The sequence below is a fragment of the Neltuma alba genome, unplaced genomic scaffold, assembly GCF_004799145.2.
Source record: "Neltuma alba isolate B1F8T4 unplaced genomic scaffold, ASM479914v2 tig00011824_pilon, whole genome shotgun sequence".
Lineage (NCBI taxonomy): Eukaryota > Viridiplantae > Streptophyta > Magnoliopsida > Fabales > Fabaceae > Neltuma > Neltuma alba.
Window position 1 is genome coordinate 163,241 of NW_021636437.1, and position 25,017 is coordinate 188,257.

At 35.1% G+C, this 25,017-nt stretch overlaps 3 protein-coding genes across 5 annotated transcripts; all 3 read right to left on the reverse strand.

Annotated features, from left to right (window-relative positions):
* Window positions 1–343: 343 nt before the first annotated feature.
* Window positions 344–6,499, reverse strand: LOC114718287 (primase homolog protein-like). Of its 3 annotated transcripts, none has more exons than XM_028903565.1 (13): window positions 6,141–6,499; window positions 5,790–5,926; window positions 5,614–5,669; window positions 5,477–5,528; window positions 5,258–5,356; window positions 4,363–4,443; window positions 3,570–3,650; window positions 2,798–2,863; window positions 2,545–2,661; window positions 1,749–1,796; window positions 1,576–1,661; window positions 894–944; window positions 344–574 (listed from the first exon to the last, which is right to left on the reverse strand). In XM_028903565.1, exons 1-13 carry the CDS (start codon window positions 6,301–6,303, stop codon window positions 568–570), a joined length of 1,044 nt encoding a protein of 347 aa, XP_028759398.1. In that variant the 5' UTR covers window positions 6,304–6,499; the 3' UTR covers window positions 344–567. The 3 variants fall into 3 exon arrangements, 2 of the variants coding, with proteins under 2 accessions (XP_028759398.1, XP_028759397.1); XM_028903564.1 differs by having other exon boundaries at window positions 894–954; XR_003737800.1 differs by having other exon boundaries at window positions 525–574; window positions 894–954; window positions 1,749–1,800.
* Window positions 6,500–7,125: 626 nt separating this feature from the next.
* Window positions 7,126–10,075, reverse strand: LOC114718289 (E3 ubiquitin-protein ligase SINA-like 10). Its single transcript, XM_028903566.1, has 2 exons — window positions 9,672–10,075; window positions 7,126–8,013 (listed from the first exon to the last, which is right to left on the reverse strand). The coding sequence occupies exons 1-2, from the start codon at window positions 10,038–10,040 to the stop codon at window positions 7,321–7,323; spliced, it is 1,062 nt and encodes a 353-aa protein (XP_028759399.1). The 5' UTR covers window positions 10,041–10,075; the 3' UTR covers window positions 7,126–7,320.
* A 6,245-nt stretch (window positions 10,076–16,320) lies between these two features.
* On the reverse strand, window positions 16,321–19,954 carry LOC114718265 (ent-kaurenoic acid oxidase 2-like). Its single transcript, XM_028903542.1, is given in 8 exon segments — window positions 16,321–16,735; window positions 16,834–16,955; window positions 17,287–17,393; window positions 17,472–17,548; window positions 17,632–17,990; window positions 18,070–18,098; window positions 18,101–18,546; window positions 19,542–19,954. Coding segments are annotated over 8 exon segments (1,491 nt in total). The 5' UTR covers window positions 19,778–19,954; the 3' UTR covers window positions 16,321–16,620.
* Window positions 19,955–25,017: the final 5,063 nt, after the last annotated feature.

Genomic DNA, 25,017 nt, shown 5'->3' on the forward strand with positions numbered 1-25,017 from the left:
GTTTTTTGCCTCGTCCCACCCGGCTCTAAAAATGATGCAATCTTCCGTCATATTTTGGACACTAGCTCCTACCGGATTGACTCAAATGAACGCACTCAAATGTATCCCCACCGCCCTGCCTCACCCCTACTTCGAGGCAGACGAGGACATCTATTCCGCAGCTCTACGGCCTCATCTCATAATAGTTACTTCTCTATTAATTATAATTAGTCACTTCCTCTATATGTAATTGAAAACATATGGATTATTAACTATAGTCGAGTCATCAAATATTTATTCTTATGTATATCCTAAGGCCCAGCAGGAAATCATAATATTTTATAAACGTGTTTTGAACAAAATGAAAAATAACAAAACAGAAAGGGTATATTTATATTTATATAGTCGCAGTTGCTACATGAATGTATAAAAGCCACCTATATCAGTTATCAGCTTAACAGATTATACATCCCTACATGAAAGCAATGGTGAGGCCTTCCTAATGCCACCCATAACCAGTATGCAAAGGTGGTTAACATGGCTCTGCATTTTCAACTATTCTCTTCAAGGCATCGGCTCCCGCGCATTTCAAAACCTGTGTCCATCAGCCACAAAATGCAATTAGCATACCGTCAAGACAAGTATCTTTTGCACTCGCAAATGACAGTCAAAAAGCATCAGCCTTAAATTACATTGACCCCCTGAAAATTTCATTTTCTAAGATGCCCAAAAAGCCTTCAATGAACAGAAAGTTAACTTCCCAGTCCCTACAAAGGGGAATGATTTATTCCAGCATATTTAATCAGTTGCCTACGTCACATACCATAACAATTATCATTCTTTTTTTTTTTTTGGGGGGGGGGGGGAAGGCAGCGGGGAGGGGAAGAAATAGACATGAAAAACCAGAGTTTTACATCGTTAGCATCCTTGAAAAAGCTCTGTTTATCTGTCTTCGGCCAACGTACCTGCCAACACCTAAAAAGTTCAGGGGCAAAAAAAAAAACAAAAGCACAAAACATTAGATAAAATGAAGTAAGGCCTATAAATAACTGAACATTATAGATTATAGTCCACAAGCTTCAAGTTGGGTGAACAACACAGAACGCATGACCACAAAAAGCATCGACTATGTCCTCAGCTCCAATAAAATTGTGCTTGGTTCCGAAGGGAAAGAACCGTGACCTCATTACTTAGATATGCAGCATAGCCGATGCGACAAATTATGATCAAGCATGATAATGGAGAGAAACAAGAAAATTAGAAACGATCTCTATTTCATCAACAGACTTCAGTGCATGGTATGTAGGCATATACAGGGACCAACCACCGTATAATAAAGCCCCATAGAGCAATACGCTAACAGCTAACTACTTCCTATAGTTAGTTATCTTTTTATTTATCTCTAACATGTATCACATGAAACTCAAATTTGACGCATGAAACAGTGGGCTTTTCATCTCTAAGCTGCCTTTAACTCATTTGAGCTTCAATCGTCATGCTTTGGGTCAGGGGAGCAATCTGTCCATGCAATATATGCACATAAAAAATAAACTACATTTATATAGCACGAAAAATAAATTACTGCATTTATATGACCTTTCTCTCCCAAGTCGACGCGCTAACTCTTTAGCTAAAGCTTGGCCTGGTGGGTCACTATCAGTTGCCAAGATGATGCGATCTACCTATAAGAACAGAGAATAAGACAAACTACTTACGTGCTCAATTCTGTTTCAAGATATTATGGGAAGGGAAGACGCCATATCCTTTACCTTATCTAAGTACTCTTTGCAATTCCACAGGTATTGATATCCAGTATCCTAACTTCATCAAGACATTGGTACACAAATTAATAGACTGAATAGATAAATTAATTGACAATTCACTAAATATTCAATGAAAAGAACAGACAATACAGAAACTTCGAAGGAGGGTGTCAATAGACACAGATGAAATGAGAATGTAAGTCATGAAAAGAGATAATCATTGCGCACTTTATTTTCTGCACTTTTGTACATAGGAAAAATTTGTATCAATGTGTATGACTTCACAGGCCTTGAGGTTGCAAAATATGTGTGTGTGTGTGTGTGTGTGTGTGTTGTACAAAATCACAAAAGGGTCTATAGTCCACTTTCATAGACAGAATCATCAGGGTCAAAGATGGGATAGACATGTACAATTTGCACAAAGGCATCGGTAAATATGAGTTCTTCATTGGCCCCATAGAAAAAAAGGAAAGAAAAGAAAGGGCAGAGGGAAGCGCATACATTCGGAACACAGATTGTGAGTGCTCTAAACGGACAATTTAGTCCAAACATTGTCAACGAACAAGCTAAGTGTGTGTATAAGGTTATTGAAATACACCAAAAAGGATAAAAACAAAAGAAGCACCGGCAAATCATCTATGCCAGCGAGACTATAATATAAACATAAACTCTCAACAGCCACAAATCAAATCCCGTCTTCTTCCTAGGCATAAAAAATGAGTTTGTAAATCACACTGCCTTCTCAAAAACTAAAGTCAGCATCGTATCCCAAGTCCTGACAAGTTCCAATATGAAATCAAACCTTTTCTATTGGCGGCAAATCTTTTGAGGAAACCTTTGATGGTGCTCCCCCTGGAACACTTACGCAATTTTGATAGCCAGCCTCTTCTAATGAAAGCTTGTCTATTTCCCCTTCAACCTAAAATCAGCACGAGATTGTATCAAAATATTCACCTCTTTTCTTTTTATTATTTTATCTTGGAGAGTGGAAACATCTAAAGGTGTGAAATTCAGATAATATGTAGAGATGGACAAAATGAACGCATGGAATTTACAATGATAATTTCAGCTGCATCACTGATGTCATCAAGTCCATACAAGATCTTGTCTGTACCTTTTCCCTGTACATCAAAGTCAGCATTTTCAATGCACATCAGATAATTACGATGAAGATATTATTTTCAAATTAACCTGTCCATAAAAGTAATTTTACTAAGTTGATAAATTCCAAGGCTTACGTTGATACAGGGGCCTTTATTCAATTGGCCATAATGATAGATATACTATGATCAAATGTGACTATAGCCTGTTGATTCTTAAAGGTTTGGTTGATCATTAATGCTAGAATCAAGGAGTAATGCTTACTGACGAATTATTTTGAGATGCCCATCTACTATTCACCCAAAAATAAAGGCTCCGGAGAAGTAAAGGTCCAGACCAATAAAACTTCCATCTCCCTTTCTTTAACTTCCCCCATTCCCTGCCCTTCCTTCTCTCTACAACTTCCGTCTGTCAACTTTAGCAAAATCCTTTTAAAACAAAGAATAGAGACAAGTCTTCTTAGAATTGTACAAATTAATGCTTGAAATGTGTTTTTGACAACCACTATATAAGTGCTACCCACTTTTCTGGTTAACACTGCGAGTTTGATGGTTTCTAATGTATCCAGTCAGCCATTACAAGTGGTACCCACTACAGAAGGATAAGGTAAACTAAATCTGAAATGATAAGCTCAGAAGGTTCACTCAATCATTTAGGGACACCTATAGTGAGAATGAAGAGACACGGTTAGACAAATAACAATAAATTCAGACAAAAACAAGTTACCTGCCAAAATCTTTTCTCCATAGTTCGGTATTTGCAACCAACAAGCAATCCATTCCGTCTGTAAGTAAAAGCAATTACATTCTGCAGAAAACTTCAAATGTCATCAGAAGTTCTTCATTTGTAAATACATTCACACACATTTTCATGGTTAAAGTGTAAAATATTATATATCTGAATCTCATTACTTCAAATCACTAGTATACAGTTGTATATCCTTGAATACAAACAAATTGGTCAGATTTGTCCAGACCTTTTGAAAACAAATTTTGCATACGCTTCATCAGACACTAATGTAGAGGTAAAGATTGGAGATAAAATCATATCACAAGTGTCAAAGTTTAAGTATATAGGAGATGATGGTGAAATTGAAGGAGATGTTATGTATAGGATAAAAGTTGGGTAGTCCTTTATGACTATAATGTACATATTAAGCTTAAATGGAAGTTTTACTAAATTATTATAAGACCAAGGATGCTATATTATAGTGAATTTCGGATATTAAAAGGACAACAAGAGAGAAAAAACCAAGGTAGTAGAAGTGAGGATGTTAAAATGAATGTATAATCGTACAAGAAAAAATAAGATTCATAATGATTATATACAAGGAAAAGATTGTGTGGCATCTATCAAGGAGAAAATGATAGAAACATTTAAGTGATTTGGAATCTTTAGCTTTGTAAAGAAATGCAGAGAGAAACCAAGGACACTTGAGGAAATTATCAAACGAAAAGTAGAGATTTTGTAATCACAAAATAAAAAATGAGAGGGTTTATATAGGCATAGTTCAAAATACCTTGTTGTCGGACATTTGCATTACAGCATTTCTGCTCAGAGTTTTCTCTGATATCAGTCTCTCCTTGAAGTATGCAATAAGCTAGAATAGGAAAGTAGAAAATTAATACATGTGAACAATCAAACTAAATGTTATGAAATGGAAAAGAAGTTTCGGCACACACAAGATCACATAGAGACCTCGTTTCTACTCCATGCATACATTGCTTGGACATATATGAAGCTATTAACCATCAACATCTGGTAATTTGATTGTATATCGGAGCTCTACAAATCACATCATTGGTCATACTCTTTGTAGATTGTTTAGCTACCCAATATTCTTTGATAATTAAAAAATCACTAGGTATGCAAACTGCCAGAAAAACTTGGTAATTGTTGCTTATGGCCATAAAGGGTGAAAACGTAGTACTGAGTCACTGAAACATATGTTGCCCTTGATGTAACAAAGGGCTAATAGGAAAGAGAATAAATATCAAAGAGAAATTCAACTTGGATTAACGAGGGAAAAGAAAATCTTAAAAAAAGAATTCCAATGGGTGCTGCTGTACCTTAACTAAAAACTTCAAAATCTCGTTTGAGGCACTAGCAACTAAGAATTGGAAAAAGAATGACAAAAGCGTAAGATAGTTAAAACTCAAAACACATATACTTGGCCTAATGCAGAATGCATCATGGCCTCTACCAGCCACATTATTTGGAAGATGAATCACCCTTTACTTATAAAGAAATGAACATTTATTATTCGAACATAATGACATTTTTTGCCATTTAATTAGAAGAGACCTTTGAAAGACCTCTAATAAAACAACAATGCAAAGAAAATTTTAGAAGAGTTCATTTCAGAAACTGGTTGTCGTTTGTCAGGTACTAAGTTAAAGGGTCATTTTGAATACCTTAGGACCCAGCGGCTCTAATCCTAAACTCTCCTCAGTCATTGTTCCGTACGACTTTTGACCAACCCTGCGGTACAATTCTTTGTCATCTGCAAAAGCCTATAACCAACTAGTTATATATACATATATTTGACCAAAACCAACTAGTTATATAAAAGTATAGCAAACTTAGAAGTTTTACATTTGAGACTGAGAAGAGACAGGACCACATTATTTTACCTGACCAGCCCACCCGCATGAAGTTCGAAAACACCTCCACATTGCAAATTCACTAAAGACACCCAGTGGCCATTACTGAGTCATTGCGAAAATCAGGTAATTATCACCGCATGTCAAACCAAGTAGAAGAAGCTTACCCATCAGGTATGATGTGGAGGGACAAACTTCTCTCCTCTAACTGTCCCCCTTTACACTGGAACAGCAAAATAGACACAATACCGAAGCGCATTTTAGGGAGGGTGAAGAAAGACGGAAGCAAACACTTACTGCAGATGGTAGATGAGAAATTCATAAAAATGATAGGAACAGATACCTTAGGACAGAACAAATTCTGGTACTGTCCAGGCAAACAAGAATTGTCCAAGTCAATGCCAAGAAGTTGCATTTTCTGCTTCAATATGTCCGCTCTAGGCATATCAAGATTATTCTCCACAAACGGCTCCACATTATCTTCACAGAACGCAACAAATGACGTTAGAGAAGCCCAAAGAGTTTCGAAGACCATGTTATTCCATACAATCCTTTCCTGGACGCAACTAGACCGCGCAGAAAAATTTGAAAAGAAAGACCAGATTGAATTAACTCAAGAAGGCACCTACGGCGTCCCTGCCAAGAGAATCTCCAGTAAAATAACAGGGAGAAAATGGCGGCAGAAAAGAATTACCCGGCGAGCTAGCTAAGTTGTTAGCATGAGCTAGGGAAAGAAAGAGAACGCCGAGAGACGATGATCGGCGGGGTGACGGTGAGGCTCTGGAAGTGAGAGGGAGTTTGGAGGGAAGGAATCGAGTGAGAGGACGAAACAAGAACTGGTGCTGAGGTATTGACATGTTGAGTTTCTTTTTGGGTATTGAATTTAATTGCTATCTCGTGTCATGGTCGCTATAGACTCAAGCCGTTTCTATCCCTTGGACATGGATAGTTAAGTGATAAGGGAGCTCTTCTTCCCGGATAACACCTACGAGCGGCTTGTCAAGTGTTCGCTATTCGCCCATCCCCCCCTCTTGGCGTACCCGACAGAACAGCTTGCCGTTGTCTTCCTTTCCCTATTCTTTCTTCTCATGGGATTTTGTAGCGGGAGAATGGGGGAAAAAAACGCGAAAATAGAAAAATTGTAAATTAGAACATGTTACAACGCACGCGGCACAACAAGCAAATGCTTGTATGCAAATTTCCCCCTTTCATTTATTTTCTTTTTCTTTATTTTTCTTCTTTTCTTTCCTTCACACTGCTTTGAACTGGTAGAAGCAATCCGCAGTTACTTTTGTCAAGTTTTCCGATTTTAGCCAGGTCTTTGCCAATTTTACCTTCTTTTTTTCACCCGACAATTTTACCTTTCTTTTATCGACTTCAATTTTGTCAACATCTTCGATTTTAATCAGATCTTAAACTACAAATATCGAGAACTTTGATAACTTAAACTTCTATGGAGCTATTTATAAATTTTGAAAGTATAAGAATCAAACTAAAGACTAAATAATCAATTTTTCAAAATGGATAAGATAGAAAATATACAAGATTCTGTTTTTTCAATCTTTTTATTCTATTTTCCACTGAAATCGAATTCTTTTGATAATTTTCTAGTATCATAACATTTTACATTACTTGATAAATAGCAGAAAAATGCATAATCCGATGGACGCAAATCTTTAAAACAAGGTTAACTTCAAGAAGACACATCCAATTCAATTAATCTTAACCATATTAAGCCAATATAATGGCACATTCATGCCAGAAATTTTAACAAGGCCAGCTGTGGCCACATAGAATAAGTTCTTTCTGATCTGTCCAGTATAATCCCGTTCCTTTTACACGGAACGGATCAAGAGACGATAGTACTCTTCATTTTACAAATACACAACACTATGATCTCTGCACATCTGCAAGATGGGTGTTATAACAATGCGAATGTCCAGTTTGATCTGTCCAGAGCCAAAAAAACAAGATGGGATCAAAAGAAACCCTGTCGGGGTAGTATTATTGGCTTTGCGACCATGTTCGTTCTCCGCTAAACAATGTATTTTCAGACAGCATCCCTGGGATCTGGCCAGAATATCATAGTAGCATGCCTTTCGGAATAAATTGGGACAAATGCAGCTAACATTAACCATATTCCCCAGATCCCCCGCTTTATTCTTGAGCATGAATAGATCGGCACTATTCTGTTCTTGAAGAATAATAACTTCATCATTTACCCTCAGGAAGATAGAGAAGAAGCTATTATAGGTAAAATTCCTCGCAGAACCCCCATGTTTAAGGAGAAAGTGGAGTGACAGCTCCTTAGTGGGGGCAACAAAATTGCAACCTGATTGCGGGCATGTACATGGTGCATAAATGCATTGCTTTTCATGGTCATTTTTCTTGCTGTAAGTTATTGTTTCTTTACAACCATATTGTGCATTTAGGCAGGATATCTTAACAGATTCCAGCACCTTCTCAATGGCTCGGCAACGGTTATAGCCAATGGGCATAGAGCACATGGGACACTTGTTCCCAAGTTTAACACAACAGGAAGAGCAAGCAATATGCCCATTCTCACACTGAAACCAAAAGTAACTTATCAAATTATAATTCTGCAACCAACAAAAAGAAGGGGGGAAACTTCAAGAGGCATTGTAGTTAGAGTCAAAAGTTCTTTTTTTTTTTTTTGCACAGCTACTTACCCAGATAATGAGCAAAGGTGCTAAAAAAAAAATAGTGAGACATATCCTGACTGAAACAGCCTATGGAAAATAGCATCAATCACTATGATGAAGAATGGATTACCCAGATTAAGACTTAAACTAATTCTAGCGGTTCCCTACCTTCCCCTTTTTTCTGTTTTGATGATATGTTACCTTTAATGTGGTACTGTAGCCAAATAAATTTTCCTTTTCAGTACTTCAAAAGACAGCATCGATTCAAAAATCAAACCAACTAGTGATACAGGTAATTAATAACTTAGAGATATAATCATGAGCATGTATATAAGTTCAACAACTTTCGAAAGTAAAATAACTTTTCAAAGAAATGTCATCTATGGTGCAAGCATAATGAAATGCTTGGTTGTTTCAGCTATACACTGTGACCCAAACCAACATAAGCATTGTTCATTTTAGTACATTAAAATTAAAAGCAGAAAAAACATGATAAATAATTAATCAACATATTATATTCTATTAACTTATCTCAACCTTGTGCATTTGCACAGGGGTTCATAATTTTTTTAAGATCGCACCAAGTTAAAAGTCAATCAACTGTCATGACAACAAGTAGTAAACAAACATTAAAAAGTAAATCTACCTTCATATAATATATTGATGACATATTAATATGTTGATTATTGAAATTTATACAGTAAATGATGAGAACAGAGACAATAATGCAGCATATAAAAAAATTTAAAATTTCCAGTACCAAAAGTTCAGCCATGATCAGAAACACAAAACCGATCTATACTGCTGATAGATCGCCACTATATAAACAGCTATACATCTGAAGAAAAAATGTTGCTGCTATATAAATATTACACTATCATGACTTTTACTTTTGATAAAATCTACTACTAGGAGTCGAGACTTTTGGCTACCTAGAACCTGCATAATGTGTATATGCATACAAGCAAGTATGCAAAAACATGAATATATAATACATATATAATTTTTAATTTATGTATGCATGGCTGCCTTAAAAAAATATAAGGCATGTAAACAAGTAATAAAGTCACGTCCACTACTCGAACATTCCTGAACCATTTTTCAGGCAAAATCATGGAAGCACGGTTGATTGACATTCACCAGAATTTAAGAAGCAGCTTTTTATTAATCAAGGCTGGCAACAGAGTAGTGTAAGGTTCCCGTTATTGCCATCTTCAAAAAGGACACAACAACCCTAACGCCTAGTGATATGCAAGACAAATAATCAGTCAATCCAAACTACAACCACTAACCATTGGCTGCACACTTCATATAAATTTTAAACTCTGGTCCTCAACTTACACACAACTTCAAATTGCAAATTCCTCAAGCTTCTAATGAAATTCTTTCAGAATGCCATCAGGAAATTGAGATTCATGTTCATGAAGCGACAAGCAAATACCCGTGTACTTATCAAAGAGGAAGTGTAAACTGCCGTCATATTTATGACATTGATCATTAATGCAACAGCACAGGAAGATTTTTCATCGACAAAGAAATAATTATAGGCATTAAAAACCGACCTGGAAAATAGGGATACTCAAGGGTTCATAGCAAATGCAGCAATCAAACACATCAGGATCGCTAAGGGTGACAGAAATGGACCTATCCCTATTTTCAGGCGCTGAAACACTGTTGTCTTCACCGCTATCGCTTGATCTAGCTCCAAAGCAATTGCCAGAATCATCGTTACATGGATCTTCTTCACTTTGTAGCACCTCGAGCTCCTGCACAATATCTTCTCTTTCGTCTTCTGTTCCGCTTGGGTTTCCGATGTCTTGCCGTTCGTCTTCTCCGACGGTGCCGCATCTAACAACAATCCGGCGTCGCTTTTGGGTCGGGTTGCTGGGTCCCTCCCCATCGTCGTCCCCACCAACCGAGAATTTCGCCATTTCTCTCCTATCCGCGATCTCAAGATTTGTGGGTCCACGGATGATGAATTTGACGCACTCTCCCGTGTTTTGTTAATAGAAAATTAATCAATTTTTATTGGATTTTTTTTTGGGGGGGGGGGGAATTGAATGGTATCGTGAAAATGGCTCCAAGCTGCTACAACTTGAGAATTAATGTAAATTAATTTGATGTGAAGAAGTGAAATTTTTTTAGTTTGAATGGTATCATGAAAAATATTTTTTTATAAATCGAGATAAATTTTTTATAATTTATTTTGTATCCAGTAAAATTATTTTTGAAATTATAGTTTGATTTTTATTCAAATATCTCCTTAAACCCATCAAATGGAGGTTGGTGTTTGGAATGATAGTAGAAAAAGTAGTTTATTTTTAATCTGATTTTTAAAAAAGTAAGATTAGGTAAAAGTTAAATTGGATAAAACAAATTGTATTTAGATTAAAATTTAAAAAAGTTAGTTTGGTAAAAAATTATTTAGATTATGATTGAGTAAAAATAAGTTTGTTTGTAAAATTACCAAAATGATATGAGTTTTAATAAATAATGAAATATGATTAAAAAAAATTCTACATGATATAATAAATTTAAATTAATTTAATATGAACAAGTGAAATTTAATGGTAAATTAAATTTTAAAACTTTAAAAAAATCACAAAAAATATTTTAAATATAAAGTGAAACATGATTAAAAAATAAATTTACATAATATAATTAATGTAAATTAATTTAATGTGAAGAAGTGAAATTTAATGAGTTAATTAAATTTTAAAGTTTAAGAAATCATGAAAAATATTTTAAATATAAAGTGAAACATGATAAAAAAATAAATTCACATAATATAATGAATTTGAATTAATTTAATATGAGAGAAAAATAAACCTTTTTTAATGTATTCCCAGGGGATATGACGGGTAAACGATTTTTTTTGGTTATTTATTGTTGTTTATAATTTATAATTATAATATTTATTGCCATTTTTATTACCAATAAATTTTTTGGTTTGTGCTACCAACCCTCAATATAAAATTTAGTTGGCTAATTTGAACAGATTAAAAAAAATAAATTAAATTATTTATTTATAATAAATATCTATTTTTTTTCTAAAATATCCTTATTAATCAGTGTATTAACTAGAACTACTATTATTATAAGACTTTTTTTTTAAAAAAAAATAAATATGAGAGACAAAGTGGATTAGGATCTTATATTTAAGATCAAAATAAAATTCAAACGAACCCTTATATTAAGCACAAGAGGTGATATATACAAAGAAGACGATGGATAATATTCATATTATTTTACGGTTGAAATTACAATAAGCCATGACCATCATTTTCTAGATTGCAGAAAAGAAGAAAATTTTAGGTAGAAAAGATAGAGAAAAATAATTAGTTTTACACGAACAATAATAATATTGTTAAAAAATTATTATTATACCATAATCTTCATTGATGTAATTTTATAAATAGAATTAAAATGTGTTAAAAATGTAATTAAACTAAATATTAATCTTAATCTCAGTTTATAACATTTTATTCAACTTTTTTTATTTTTAAGATAATTTTTATCCAATTACTTCATAAAGTTTAAAATAAATTTCAAATTAAAAATATATTATATAGCATTAAGAAGCAACACACTGATGGGTAAATAAGAAAATATCAGTATTGTATTTAGATTGATGATTACAATACAATTAATATTTTCCAAAACAGCTGTCATGACTTATGAGTTACAGCTAGAGGAGGATTCCGTTAATCAATTTAGGGAGGAGTGAGAGAGAAATAAAATTTTTCTAACACTTCCAATGGTAAGTCCGATTTCACTCCCATAAATTACAAATATCAGCTTATCTTTAAAGGGGTGTTTGGAAAACCTAAAACCATGATTTCAGAAGCACTTTTCCGCAAAACGAGATAATCTCCTCCACATATTTACTTCGTAATTCGTAAAAGCACTTCTGAAATCATGGTTTGATTTCTATCCAAACACCCCCTAAATCCGTTTCAATCCAGCTTTTTAGGCCCAAGTTCGATAACTTATAAGCTTTGCCAAATACTTTCCAACTTTCCAAACGGGTTTATCAGAAAAATAAGTAATTTTTGGGGCCTCAATCGCTCAGCCAAACAAGCACGAAATTGAGCTATGAACCTCTTGACTACTATTGAGTTGCCTATCTAATGAGCGATTATTTATGTCTAGCCAAAAAAAAAAATTCCAACACATTAAAGACTCTACTTATTATAACCAATTAATAACAATTTTTTAATAAATTAATCAAAATTAATTACTTCTTGCAAAATAATACCTTTATATAAGAACTAGTTTATAATGCAATTTACGCTATAAATTAGTTTTTATATTTAGAGTTGGAGTTAGTATTACAGTTATCCTCAGTAAAATTTCTTAATTAGTGAAGTTTGGTTAATAGTTAGAAATTTTTATAATTAATTAAAGATCCTACATGAAAAAAAATTAACACTTTCAACAAAATATATTATATTATGAAACATGCTAGAGTCTAGAGGTTCTTTAAATGCTGGACGTGAAGGAGAGAAGAGAAAGAATAGAGAGCAGGAAGGGAGGGGAAATCAGAGAAACAAAGGGAAAGGAATAAAAAAAAACAATATTATTCAATTCATAAGTCTTAATGAGATGTGTTGACAGTTATTATACCTTAAACCGTAGGAACCAAAGAGAAAACATTCTAGAATTCTAAATTAGGCGCAAATAATAACTAATGCTAAGGAATAACATTATATCAAAACCAAACAAATATTATCACATCTAGGTCTGCTCACAGACAGGGAGTCCTAATGAATAGGGATAAGACAAGATTTCTCGTGTCCTGTCTCGTCTTGAGGCCGTCCTTTTTTTTTATTTACAATTAATGTAATTTGAGCCTGGATCTTTTTTATGTTATAATATTTGTTTTCTATTGAGCTTCTGAAAATAAAAACACTAAAAAAAATTATGTACAAAGCCCAATTATATAATGTAAAAAATGTATAAACACAATAAGAACTATTATTAAAAAACACTATAATGGCTTATGAATTATTTTAAACCAATTCCTCGCTAATTCCGTCGGTAATTTGATTCCGTCGGTAATCCGTCGCTAATTCCGTCGCAAAATAAATTCGTCGGTAAATTCCGTCGCAAATCAGATGTTTTTTGGTAGTGTGCTAAGGAATAACATTATATCAAAACCAAAACAAAATATTATCACACATCTAGGTCTGCTCACAGGACAGGGAGTCCTAGTGAATAGGGATAAGACAAGATTTCTCGTGTCCTGTCTCGTCTTGAGGCCGTCCTTTTTTTTTATTTACAAATTATGTAATTTGAGCCTGGATCTTTTTTTATGTTATAATATTTGTTTTCTATTGAGCTTCTGAAAATAAAAACACTAAAAAAATTTATGTACAAAGCCCAATTATATAATGTAAAAAAGGTATAAACACAATAAGAACTATTATTAAAAAAACACTATAATGGCTTTATGAATTATTTTATTGAGATAATATTACAACTTAAGACCTGAAAATCACTCTAAGAAATAATTATTCTTCAAAAAAGAATTGAATAACCCCATCCCATGTCCCGTCCCATCCCGGTCACTATTTTGTCCCCGTCTTATAGTCGTCTCATCTTGAAATTTTTTCCCGTTCTAAATTGGTTGGGATGGGATAAGTTGAACAGCTCTAGCTACTGTCAAACAGCATTGATTGTCTTCAAATCCTCTAAGGTCTTCTCATTAATCTTTTTTTCTTCCTTTTCTATTTTCATCATCCTTATAATAAAGATTGGAAGGGATAACTAATTTCATAATGTTAGTTCTTTAAAGTTGTCAATTTTGAAAAGGTAAATGTAGTTGTCAACTTGTTTTATTAAAGTTGTTGATTTTTGGCAGCCCGTTATTAATGGATTTGTTGTACTCAAGTTGGAACCTGAAATAAACTACTGAAGCTGTTAATTTTCAAGACTTAAGCTCTCGATTTGCTGAGCTAAAGTTGTAGCGTGAAACGAACTGCTATATTTGTTAAATTCAATTTATCAATGTAAACCTTGTTTTTGGGGTATGTTTAAAATCCCTTTAGACGTATGTGAGGTCTAATTTTACCATTATACCAATTTGAATTTTGTGAGAAAACTATTATTCAGGTTGATGCAATGGCTTATGGAAAAAATATTGATGCTGATTACATTGATGACATTATATCGGGTTGCTCTTCAACTAATTGTTTTTGTTATAACTTCATTTTCGGATTAGTCTGCCACATCGATATATTTTACCGGTGAGAATACAACGTTAGCACTCTGTTAGTTAAGCCTGAGAGTTCTGAGTAGAAACTAGAATGGTATAAAGATGAATTGTTCATTCATGACAGCTGTGTGTGGACTAGGTAACCCACAATTGCTCTCAGTTTTCTTCACTCGTCATGTTATCTAACTGCATCTGCTCTTGCCTTGCATTTTGTGGCTAGGACCATTAGCTGGCTAATAAGGACCTATTTCCCAAACAAGACAGTCATAATGAAAAGCGCAATTGATTTTCTGTTTAAACAAAATGATTATCTACCCAAATAAGCTTCCATTTCCAGTTTTAACCCCCTCGTATTGCTCTGACACAGTTCATGAGGGACCTACCATAATCATATTTTCATGTTTTTTCTAACCAACGATTTCTGGCCCGTTAGTCATCTGTTAAAATTCATTGAAATAGATGCTAGTAGGCCTTGTTTTTCTCGTCTTTTTTGTTTGCCCCCTCTATTTTGATCTCTCCTTTTGTAGATTGTCAGTGGCCTTGACCATTGCTAAATGAACCATGTAATAATTTCAAGTACACATTCTTTTAGCAGTAACAGGAAATTCTTGCATGACCTTATTGATTATCGCTGATATCAAAATTATAGGGGATAAACCTTCACTAGAGAGAGAGAAGTAAAAATTTAATCATCTTAAGGGCAATCAACAAATTTCTAAACGAATTCTTGATCCGTAAATCAGACTGGAGTTTACATAGCAGTTCGTGATTGTATCACCCAAGCAACCCGACATCAGATGTCACATACTCAGACTTTCTAGCTAGGGCCAATTGGCATAAAGCATCTACCCGGGGGGTGGGGGTGAAAGGCTTCTTCTCATACCTCTTTTAGGATTAAATAGTGCTTTTGTTGCTTTATTTTGCATTTTTTCAGAAATATGTTAAAAAAAAAAATTGTCTTCCCTTGCACCAATAGAGACTCTTCATCCTTCCCTTCTCATGTTGATTGATACATGTCTAAAGTGGCCATAGATCTAAAAGATAAGATCTTTGATTGCAAGAGCACTTTAGCTAATTATGGGTGTCTGTGCTAACATTCAGTGTTTGAAGGTAGGAATAACTTTGCTACTGATAAGTTGTTATTGCATTACTATAGCTCCTGCTGCTGCCACCATGTCCATAGGTATAATTATTGGTAGTCCTTAGTTACAAGGGTGTTATATATATTATATATATATATATAATATATTGTTTCTCATTTTTGTTGTTTTATGGTTTTTGTAGTTTCTTCTTATCCGTTGAGCCCTCGGACATGTCTCAAACAGATCTGCATGCATAGCATTATTGAGGAGTTGGAAGATGTTGTGAACTGCATGTCTCTTCATTTTCCACTGGCAAGTGTGCTTGAAAGGAGACAACCAGTAATTAAATAGGTTGAGAGCATCGTGCACACTCCTCGGGACAAGGAATCAACTCAACTCCAATTCATAAAAATGTGACACCTGCCGCGCACCTCAACCACACTGAATTGAGTCTTTTATACCATGAATGTACTTGAGAATTTCTTTGCTGCTTTGCCCACACAATCTCCTATTTTTCCGGTTAAGTTTAGTTGCCCTCTAGCTCATTTTATACGTTATGGCAAAGCTTTGGAGAAATTGAATATTACTCCCTCCCCTCTTATTTATTATAAGTTTCGAACTTAGAAGGGGTATAGTTTATTTTATAAACTTCAATTTAGGTTTGTTTTAACATTTAATGCATTTTTTTTTAAATTTTGCCCTTAATTACTTTTGCTCTCTTCTTTGTCATGATCTCCCTTATCATATTTCCCACAAATTCTTTTTTTGTCTTTTTCTCTCATTATTATAAGGACATATTTGAAAACAAAAGCATGTTTCTAGCATATTTATTGTTTTTAAACTAATTTTAACTAATTATTTGTTATCTTCAAATTAGTTATTTGAAGCTTATAATAAGAACATGAGAAAGTAGTTTCAAATTTGAAGTTGAGTTTGCCTGGCTATGTAAGTAAAATCACTTTCCTGAGATAGGAACGTAACATGTTACTTCTACTTGCTCATTTCTCAGTACATGTGGAGGCACTGCGTTGGATAACTCAACAGTGCTACAATTGCGAATCCTACAGTGTTACTGTTACATATATATCATATATCATATATTATAGGATGTAGCAATTTTATATTTTATTTTTTTTCCCCTTCCCTTTCTTTTCTACGAGGACAAACACGGCTGACCGGAAATCTGGCTATTGTGGAGACATTTGCAGGAAGTCATGCATCAGGGTCTGATGGAGATGAAAGTTTCTTGACTCTGGCCAAGCAATTGTCCGTAGGCCTCGTGTGGGGCAAATATCTCACAGGGCATTTAGGATTAGCCTGTTCAAGCCTGTGTAGCAATAGAAAACAACATCAACGATTGTTGTGGTAGAGAAGAACAGATGTGTGTGTGTGTGTGTGTGTTGGAAACTTGACAAGAGTACTCACTGGTAATTGAGAAGAAAATGATGAAGAAAAACTGCAATTTCCATCTTGGCAAGATCATTTCCAGGACACATTCTAGTTCCCGCTCCGAAGGGAAGGAATTCTCCAGCCCTGTGTGCCGAGCTCTTTTTGTCCGCATCAACCAAATTCACAAGTTAGATGATAAAAGCACAAACTGATATTGAAAGTAACACACAGATCAAAAATAGGACCAGGTATTTGTTTGGTTTAGATTCTTCACAGAAAACAATAATTTACTCATTTATTGGATTTTATGCCAAATTCATGAAGAAATATATCAAATTTGTGCCCAAAAAAATTATATAATTTAAGACGGCATAGTTATCCCAAAAAAAAAAAACAGATATTTACGGGATATTTTTAAACAAATGTGTGAATAAATAATTTCAGCTATAAGTTTTATCCAAAACAAGAAGGCAGAAGTAGGAAACATACATTCCATCGAGAGGGATTAAATTCCTTGGGGTTTGGATATATTTCAGGATCCAGATGGACGGTCCTGAACCATACAAGAACTTTCCAACCTTTTGGGACTGTGTAACCTGAATCATCCAGGTGCAGTTAGTAACATGAGATATTGAGAGAAGATGAAAAGACAGATTGCAGAGAATGGGAAAGACCGTTGATATTGACATCTGATTTGGCCTCTCTAAAAACCACCAATGAGAATGTTATCAGCCGCAATGTTTCATCACAATTACCTACGCAAAATCAAATTTAATTCACAAAATTAGTGGTGTGATTCTAAGGATCATCAACATTGTATCTAGATTTCAATGTACCTTTGAAAGATAATCCATCTGCCGTATGTCCTTGAGAGTCAAACCCTTCTGAGTTGGTGGCCTTCTCTGGATGATTTCCTCTTGCTCTGCTGCCTTTGCCCTGTGTAAATACTCTGGGTGCTTCTGAAGCATCACGGTGGCCCACATCGTGATATGCCCTGAGGATTCATGGCCAGCGTTTAAGTACATCATCATCACATCGATTATTTCCTCATCACCCAGTTTTCTTCCACTTTCATCTTCAACATCCATTAAAGCATCCATCATGTCTTTTGTTTCTCTGCATGAATTCTCCTTCCTTTGATTTCTTCGCTCGTCCACTATCGATTGAAATGTGGCCACCAGATTCTTCCTGGCCTGAAATTCCACTCTCAACTCATTAGAATTTGGACAATCAGGAGGAAAAATCATTTAGCTAGTCCCCCCTTTAACTTACCTTGAGTGCTTTGTGGTATGCAAATCCAGAAGATTGATTCCCATGGCTCTAACTCCATAATTAAGCGTTGTATATTCCCTCTCCAGAGCTTCCATCACATGCTCACTCTCTGAACTAAGAAATATGTGCATGATAATTTTAAAAGTGAGCTTTCGGAGCTCAGTTAGGAACTCAATTTGTCCCGCATTGGACCACTTCTCCAAGGAAGTCTTCACATTTTCTTCAATGTATGTCAAGTACAAGGACAGAGCTTCCATGCCATTGATGGAAGAAGAAGTCAAGCGCCTAAGACGCCGGTGTTCTTCGTAAGAAATCCCAATGAAGGATTTCTTCCCAATGAGCTCTACAGTAGAACGAGGCCAACCCACTGTGAATTTGTCATCATCTGTCAAAACTCGTCTGCATGTTTCTGGTGTTGTCACTATCACACTTGGACTCCCGAACATTAAAATCTTGTATATTCCGGTACGTCCGTATCTACATTACATTGTTTAACTTTCATTACAAACTCATCACTTTTGTCAGGAACTTCTGAGCTTAGAGACACGCACGGTGATTTTAGTGTTGCGCTTGATTTCACAAAGTCAGTTTGGCCTCAACATTTCGAAATGTTGTGGTTAAGTGTTTTTGTCTTGGTTTCGTTCCTGTAACAACTAAAATGATGGTGTTTCAATTTACTTGGTTCGCTGAAATGTGACCTAAGTGAATGTAAAGTTTAGTGATTTGATATCCCTTGTTGGGTCTATTTTCATCAGGAATTTTACCTATAGAGTTCATGAGGGACAAGCTACTGCAACTTTATTAATTTATAATACCACATAAACATATATTATAAGACGAAGGGATGTTAGTGATATAAACATGCAATTAAAAGCTTCTGTTCAAAACACCGAGACGGTACAAACAAGTTGAAGGCAAACTAATTTAATGAAAAGTGCTTGACTTTGATTTGGAGTGATGTGTAATAATTAAGGGCAAGGGAGAGCGTGATATGGATCCATGTGTTGGGGATATTTGGTTATATTTTAAGGAGATATGAGAGGAGGGAGGCCGTGAAAGTGGGGGAATTAATTAATGAGATTTATCCGCGGAATTACCGACAATCATGAGGTAAGGTGGGTGGAGCATCATGGCAATCACGTGAGGCCCACGAGGGAAAGGGGATTGTCAAGGGAAGGGATGAAACAAGGCGAGAAGTTTCGTCGACATGCGTGAAGGGCATATGAATGCAACAGGTAGAAGACACAAAGCAACGACTTGGTAGAAAACAGAGAGAGAAGAGGTGTTTATGTGACAGTGAAAATGACAAAACAGAGCAGCCCATGCTTGAACCTGTGTGTGTTGGAGGGCATGTGTGGATGCTTCACTTCAAACTTTGACAAAATTCAAGTTTTTTTGTGCCAACAGAGAATACACGAATGAATATGAATTTGATAGATGCATACTCCAGAAGAAGAAGAACAAGAAATTACCTGGAGATAAAGGAGGAGAGGAAGGAATCAGGATCAGAGGACTTGAAAGCTCTGAGGAAGGACCACATGTTGCCAATGAAGGGGAGGCCATAGTCACCGGGAGGGAGGGAGGAGTGGTGGCGGCGAGGCAAGTGGGATTCGTAGAGCCACCAGTTGACAAGGCTGAGGAGGAAGTTGCGGAAGAGGAGAGCAGGAGCAGCGGCCATAATGGCCCCAAGCACCAGCAGCAGCCACATGATAGTGAGTATCTTGACAAGAGCAGGGTCCTGAAGTGATACTGTGGGAGAGAAGGCAGAGAGTGGGTATAAGATGAGCGAAGGGAAGCTTGGCCGGCCTTATTATATGCTTTTTGTCGTCTGCGTTCTGCCTTTCCCCCCACAGCATCCTATACCCTTTTCCCACACCAAACCCTCCTCTCCTCCTCTCTCTCTCTCTCTCTCTCTCTCTCTCTCTCTCTCTCTCTCTCTCTCGCTGTGTGTGTGTGTGTGTGTATCAATTCTATTCTATTCTACATAATAGCCCCACCCACACACTTCTAATACACTAATACTACTTCTCCCTCTTGCTTTCATGATCATAATAATCTCCACTAGACATGGCAGAGGTTGACGAAGAGTCAGTGTTCATGCTTGACCATTTAATTTCTCGGAAACAGTAGGGTTCAGTCACAAGTACCTTGAAATTTGGAAAAGCTGGCTAGCAACAAGTTACGTTGGAGTTACGTATAGAGCGTGAAAACATAATGTTTTGCACCGAGATGGGGGAAAAAAACAAGGTTACGAGGCGGTAGCCACAGCGTTTGTATTGTAGCCTTGTCCATCCGCGCCACTTTTACTTTGGCCTTTACCCTGTTTTCTATTTTTGGTAGGAATCCAGCTTTACCACTTCCCCTTGTCAAAAGCTCAGCGCTCCCTTAACCATGATAAACCATATTATTCCTCCCTCTTTTGCTGCCAAACACGCAACGATAACTCATTCTCTGCGAAGAGCTTATAATTACTTTATTTGGTTACAAAGCCTGAGGGAGGCATCAGTCTTAATTAGCCCATCTCCAATTTTCATGATGAGTTCGTTGACAACCACATGGTGCTCACTTAATTCTTATTAGAACCCTGCCACGTTATGACTATAGTGGCCCATCAGCAGGACGGCCAAACATTAATCGAGTGCGCCAACAGCTTAATTAGGTAAATCTGACAGCACACACAATCTGTGAGCTCTACGCATAAAATTAGGTCCAAATGCAAGCGCACGACGACAGATTTATTAGAGGGTGAGGGATAATTAAGGTGTCAGAAAGAAGTCTACAGGGCATTAATTGCCTCAAGTTAACAAATATTGCATCCGGTATCCGATCTTGTACGCTAGGGGGCCACTTAATAAATCTCATATATGTAGCAGATCAAGACCAATGAGCTGCCTGGGAAGTGAAAGCAGGATTGATGTATGGATTATATATGTGGTGAGGGGAGGCTTTACATGTAGTGAATGGATTAGTGGTTTGCATGGGAAGGGCCCTCAAGAGAGCCGTCTGTAGGAAAATGATGCTGTGTAAAGCGAGAACATTGAAATGGCCTCATTTCTGATTCAAATCCGATTCCAGATTTTGGTTGTCCTCTTTTACGCTAACTTATTCAACAAATATGTCACTCCTGCTCGCCTTTCAAACCCAAACACGATGGACACTTGCCCACATTTTTGTCTAATGGACACCACACCACCCACTGGACACATTATTTATGCATTATATATTCAAAATTATTTCCACATCCTCTCTTCCAACATGCTTAATTATCTCACCCACATTAATCATTACCTGTTTGCTCATATTTGTCAAAACTTTTTGTGGTCCACATCTAATATTCCTTATGACTAGGATTGATTAGTTTGTTAATTGCCTTCTTTTTTCAATAACCTGATGTCTAGTGCGCGCGAGTCTTTGATGCGAGTGATGATGTTAATCATTTTAGTTTGATAGGTATGGGAATATATGGATATTCAACAGTGCTAAGTTCGTATCTTTATATGCCTTGTATATGCAAGACATGATATACCCCCTTAACATTTTTATGTAAATGATAATGCTCTTATCATTTACATAAAAAGCCATATATATACCATCTAGTTATATTTCATTAGTCAAACCACGGACCAATCAACAAAGTGGTTATTTGCATAAATTTATGGTCAACTTTTTTAAATAATAAAGTGTATATATGTGTGTGATAGTAAACTCAAAGTTGAGGCGGGGTATGTATAATCTAGCGTCTCATAAATAGATACTATATGAAGCAAAAGCATCTTTTGGGACACACGAGTGAATATATATAAATATATTTTTGGGTTGGCCCACTTTCAACAACAGGAGCGTTGTCCGCGAGAGTTGAGACGCTCAGACTTCCAAATGCACGTATAGACATTAAATTCGACAACTCGTAATAGTCCATTAATTTATTGATTAGCTCTCATTCTCTGGGGTTTTATTACTTTTATAATCTGCGGCTGCCATGACAAAATGGTGAACAGGCAAGTCGGCTTTGAAGTTAATGTTGCCAGATGGTGCTTGCGTGTGTGTCTGTGTGTGTTGAAGGTTGCTCCCATTGTTCTTACAACCACTGAAACTTATATAAATTGCTACATAATTATTGCTCACGCAAAATTAATGAGACTCTTGTATGTATAATTTTTGGATGCAACATCCTATGTTTATTAATTGTTTATTAAAGTCCATAAATGCATGCATACATACATATATATAGCCAGGCACCGCTTGTCTTCATGTCTTACCTTGTGTTTACCTAGAGACCATATATATATGATGGACATATAATCTTTTACAGTATACAGTTTTCATCGATCATTGTAATGTAGAGTTGAGTGCCCACGTCTATAGCCATATTAATATTATATTTGGTCCAATTACATATGTATTGAACTCGTCTGATCTGAAAGGAGGATTATAATTAACTAGATTCGATGTTGGCTCTTCCTAGGCTTGCGCTCTGATGACATCTGTACACTACTAGTTATGTTATAGTAAAATTCTATGAATAGGACTAAATTAGTTATATAGCCAGTATTGACAGTTTTTTGATGAAAAAGAAACTGTTTATTTCATAATGAATGCTGTTGAATTCAATGTGAGCTGGAGTTATCCAAGTTGAAAAGTCATCGTCAGACCTATGTGGTAATCGTAAGGATGAATTGTTCTCCTTGCCCAAATCGAAGGTCAAACATACAATATTGTTCTGGTTGATTGGTTTTTGCCACTTGAAACATTCTACAAGGCATATATTCATCATCTGCCGACTTTTTTGACTTTAATTAATTGTTTCATAAAATTAAATATGCCCTCATATATCGCATGGTGTTGTGAATGATATTGATTCTTACTTATAAATTTTGTGCTGATATTGATATGAATATTAATTCTGATTTGATTGATCGATTGATTGGAATCAATTGTAGCTCCACAATCAAGCTGATGATGGAGAAGCGATGTCACCCCACACACTTACCTACCGTGTTTCAACTCATTTGGCCCAGCTAAGATTGGAAAGAGCTCTCATCCAAGTCTCAATCCTCCACTTCAATTTGGGCCCTTCGCACATTTTCGGAGTTACAGGTACACTGCATCCATATCTATGCCTATTATATTTTCAAGAGGATGGGAGATGAAATCATTCATCAAGTATTGAAATTCAAATATTTGGGATTCATTGTATATGAGGATGGTGAAATTGATTAAGGCGTTTCTCATATAATACAAACCGGGTGGTTAAAGCAGAGGAAGGCTATTGGAGTTATTGCAATAAAAATGTTCCTGATAAGTTTAAAAGAAAATTCTATCGGATTGCTTTAAAAAACTAATACTGTTATATGATAGTGAATGTTGAACTTTAAAAGAAAAAGTTGAATTATCATTTGAGATGGTTTGGGCACATACAGAGAAGGCTATCAGGCATCGATCAGTGAGAAGATAGATTAGACAATTTGGAGTCTTTAAAAAAAAGTAGATGAAGACCAAGGAAAACACTCAATGAAGTCATTAAATAAGACCTTCTAATTAACAATCTATCTAAAGACTTAGTTGTTATAGAATACAATGACGTTGGTGATCCACATAGTTGACCTTACCTAGTGGGATAAAGCATATTGTTGTTGCATTCATCCACTTTGTATATTATATGGCAACCAACCTTGGACTTTAAAAGAACAACAACAATATGAAGTTGGGATATTGCAAATGAAAATATTGAGACTACATGTAGTCATATTAAAAAAAAAGATTTATCATGAATATATATGAGGAAGTAGGGCCTCGTTTCTCTCCTCTGTCCTTCCCATCAACTTCGTCTCCATTGCTCCTCCCTACTATTAGATTGAAGTTTAAGCAGTCTTAATTAATATTTTTTAAAATTACTAATAAAATGTCAAATTATTAAAAAAATAAATAAATTCAAAACTGCTTAACTTTAGTCATGACAGCTAAAAGCTTTAATAAAAAATATTTTAAAATAATTTTAAAAAATATTAAATCTATATCATTTAAATTTCAATTTAACAGGAGAGAGGGATATGGAGAGGAAGTGGATGAGAAGGGTAAAGAAGCGAAACCAATGAAAAACTTGGTGTGGTGGGTATTAAAGAGAAAACGGTATAAAATGTTTTAAAGTAGTTTAGACGTATATAAAGAAAGTTGTTCAAAACACACGTGAGGATGATAAATAAAAGAGAGAATTATAATCAAGTTCCATAGAAGAAAAAAATTATAAAATAAGTTTTAGAGGTTGTCATTCTTTATTATAAGACTTGTCATTACAGGCTGCTCAGGTTGTTATTGAAGTCTTTTAGTAATTATTTTTCTTTTGTGGGACTTGATTGTAATTCTCCCTAAATAAAACATTATTAAGTTTTCTGAAAAAGGATGAAGAAACTAAAAAGAATATTTAATGAGGTATTCAACATAACTTTGTAATTAACAATGCATCCAAAAATTAGTTATTGACAAAGCACAATGATATTGCATAATTCATAGAGTCGGTCCTGTTTAATAACATAAAGCTTGTTATTGCAGTTATATAGTCAATATTAGATGAAAAATAGTGTTTTTTTTTCCAAGAATAAATGTGACCAGTTGATTGATAGTATTTAGTAAATTTCATCATCATGACAAAACAACACTAATAGTAATCTGATAATCTAGTGGCGTATAAACTCTCTTCTAAATGGAAATTTATGGATTCAATTTTACTAATCCAAGCTATTAGCACTTACCCTTTAATTAAAAAAATATTTTATAATCAAAACATTCTCTTAGTTAATTCCTAATTCCACTCAATTATCTCCTTTATTACTCTTCTAATATTATATTTTAGATTAAGGTATAAATTTATTTGGGAAGTTTTCACTCAAGTAACATTAAGCACTATCGAAAGTTTTGTTTAGTAAAAATTTATTTTGAAAGTTTAAAATT

Coding starts and splice junctions, on each gene's coding strand:
- LOC114718287 (XM_028903564.1), bottom strand. CDS start 6,303: ATGTCAATACCTCAGCACCAGTTCTTGTTTCGTCCTCTCACTCGATTC. Junction 5,529..5,613: donor CTCCACATCATACCTGATGG/GTAAGCTTCTTC, acceptor GGGTGTCTTTAG/TGAATTTGCAATGTGGAGGT. Junction 955..1,575: donor CGTCGACTTGGGAGAGAAAG/GTCATATAAATG, acceptor TGAACTTTTTAG/GTGTTGGCAGGTACGTTGGC.
- LOC114718289 (XM_028903566.1), bottom strand. CDS start 10,040: ATGGCGAAATTCTCGGTTGGTGGGGACGACGATGGGGAGGGACCCAGC. Junction 8,014..9,671: donor TGAGTATCCCTATTTTCCAG/GTCGGTTTTTAA, acceptor TTTTGGTTTCAG/TGTGAGAATGGGCATATTGC.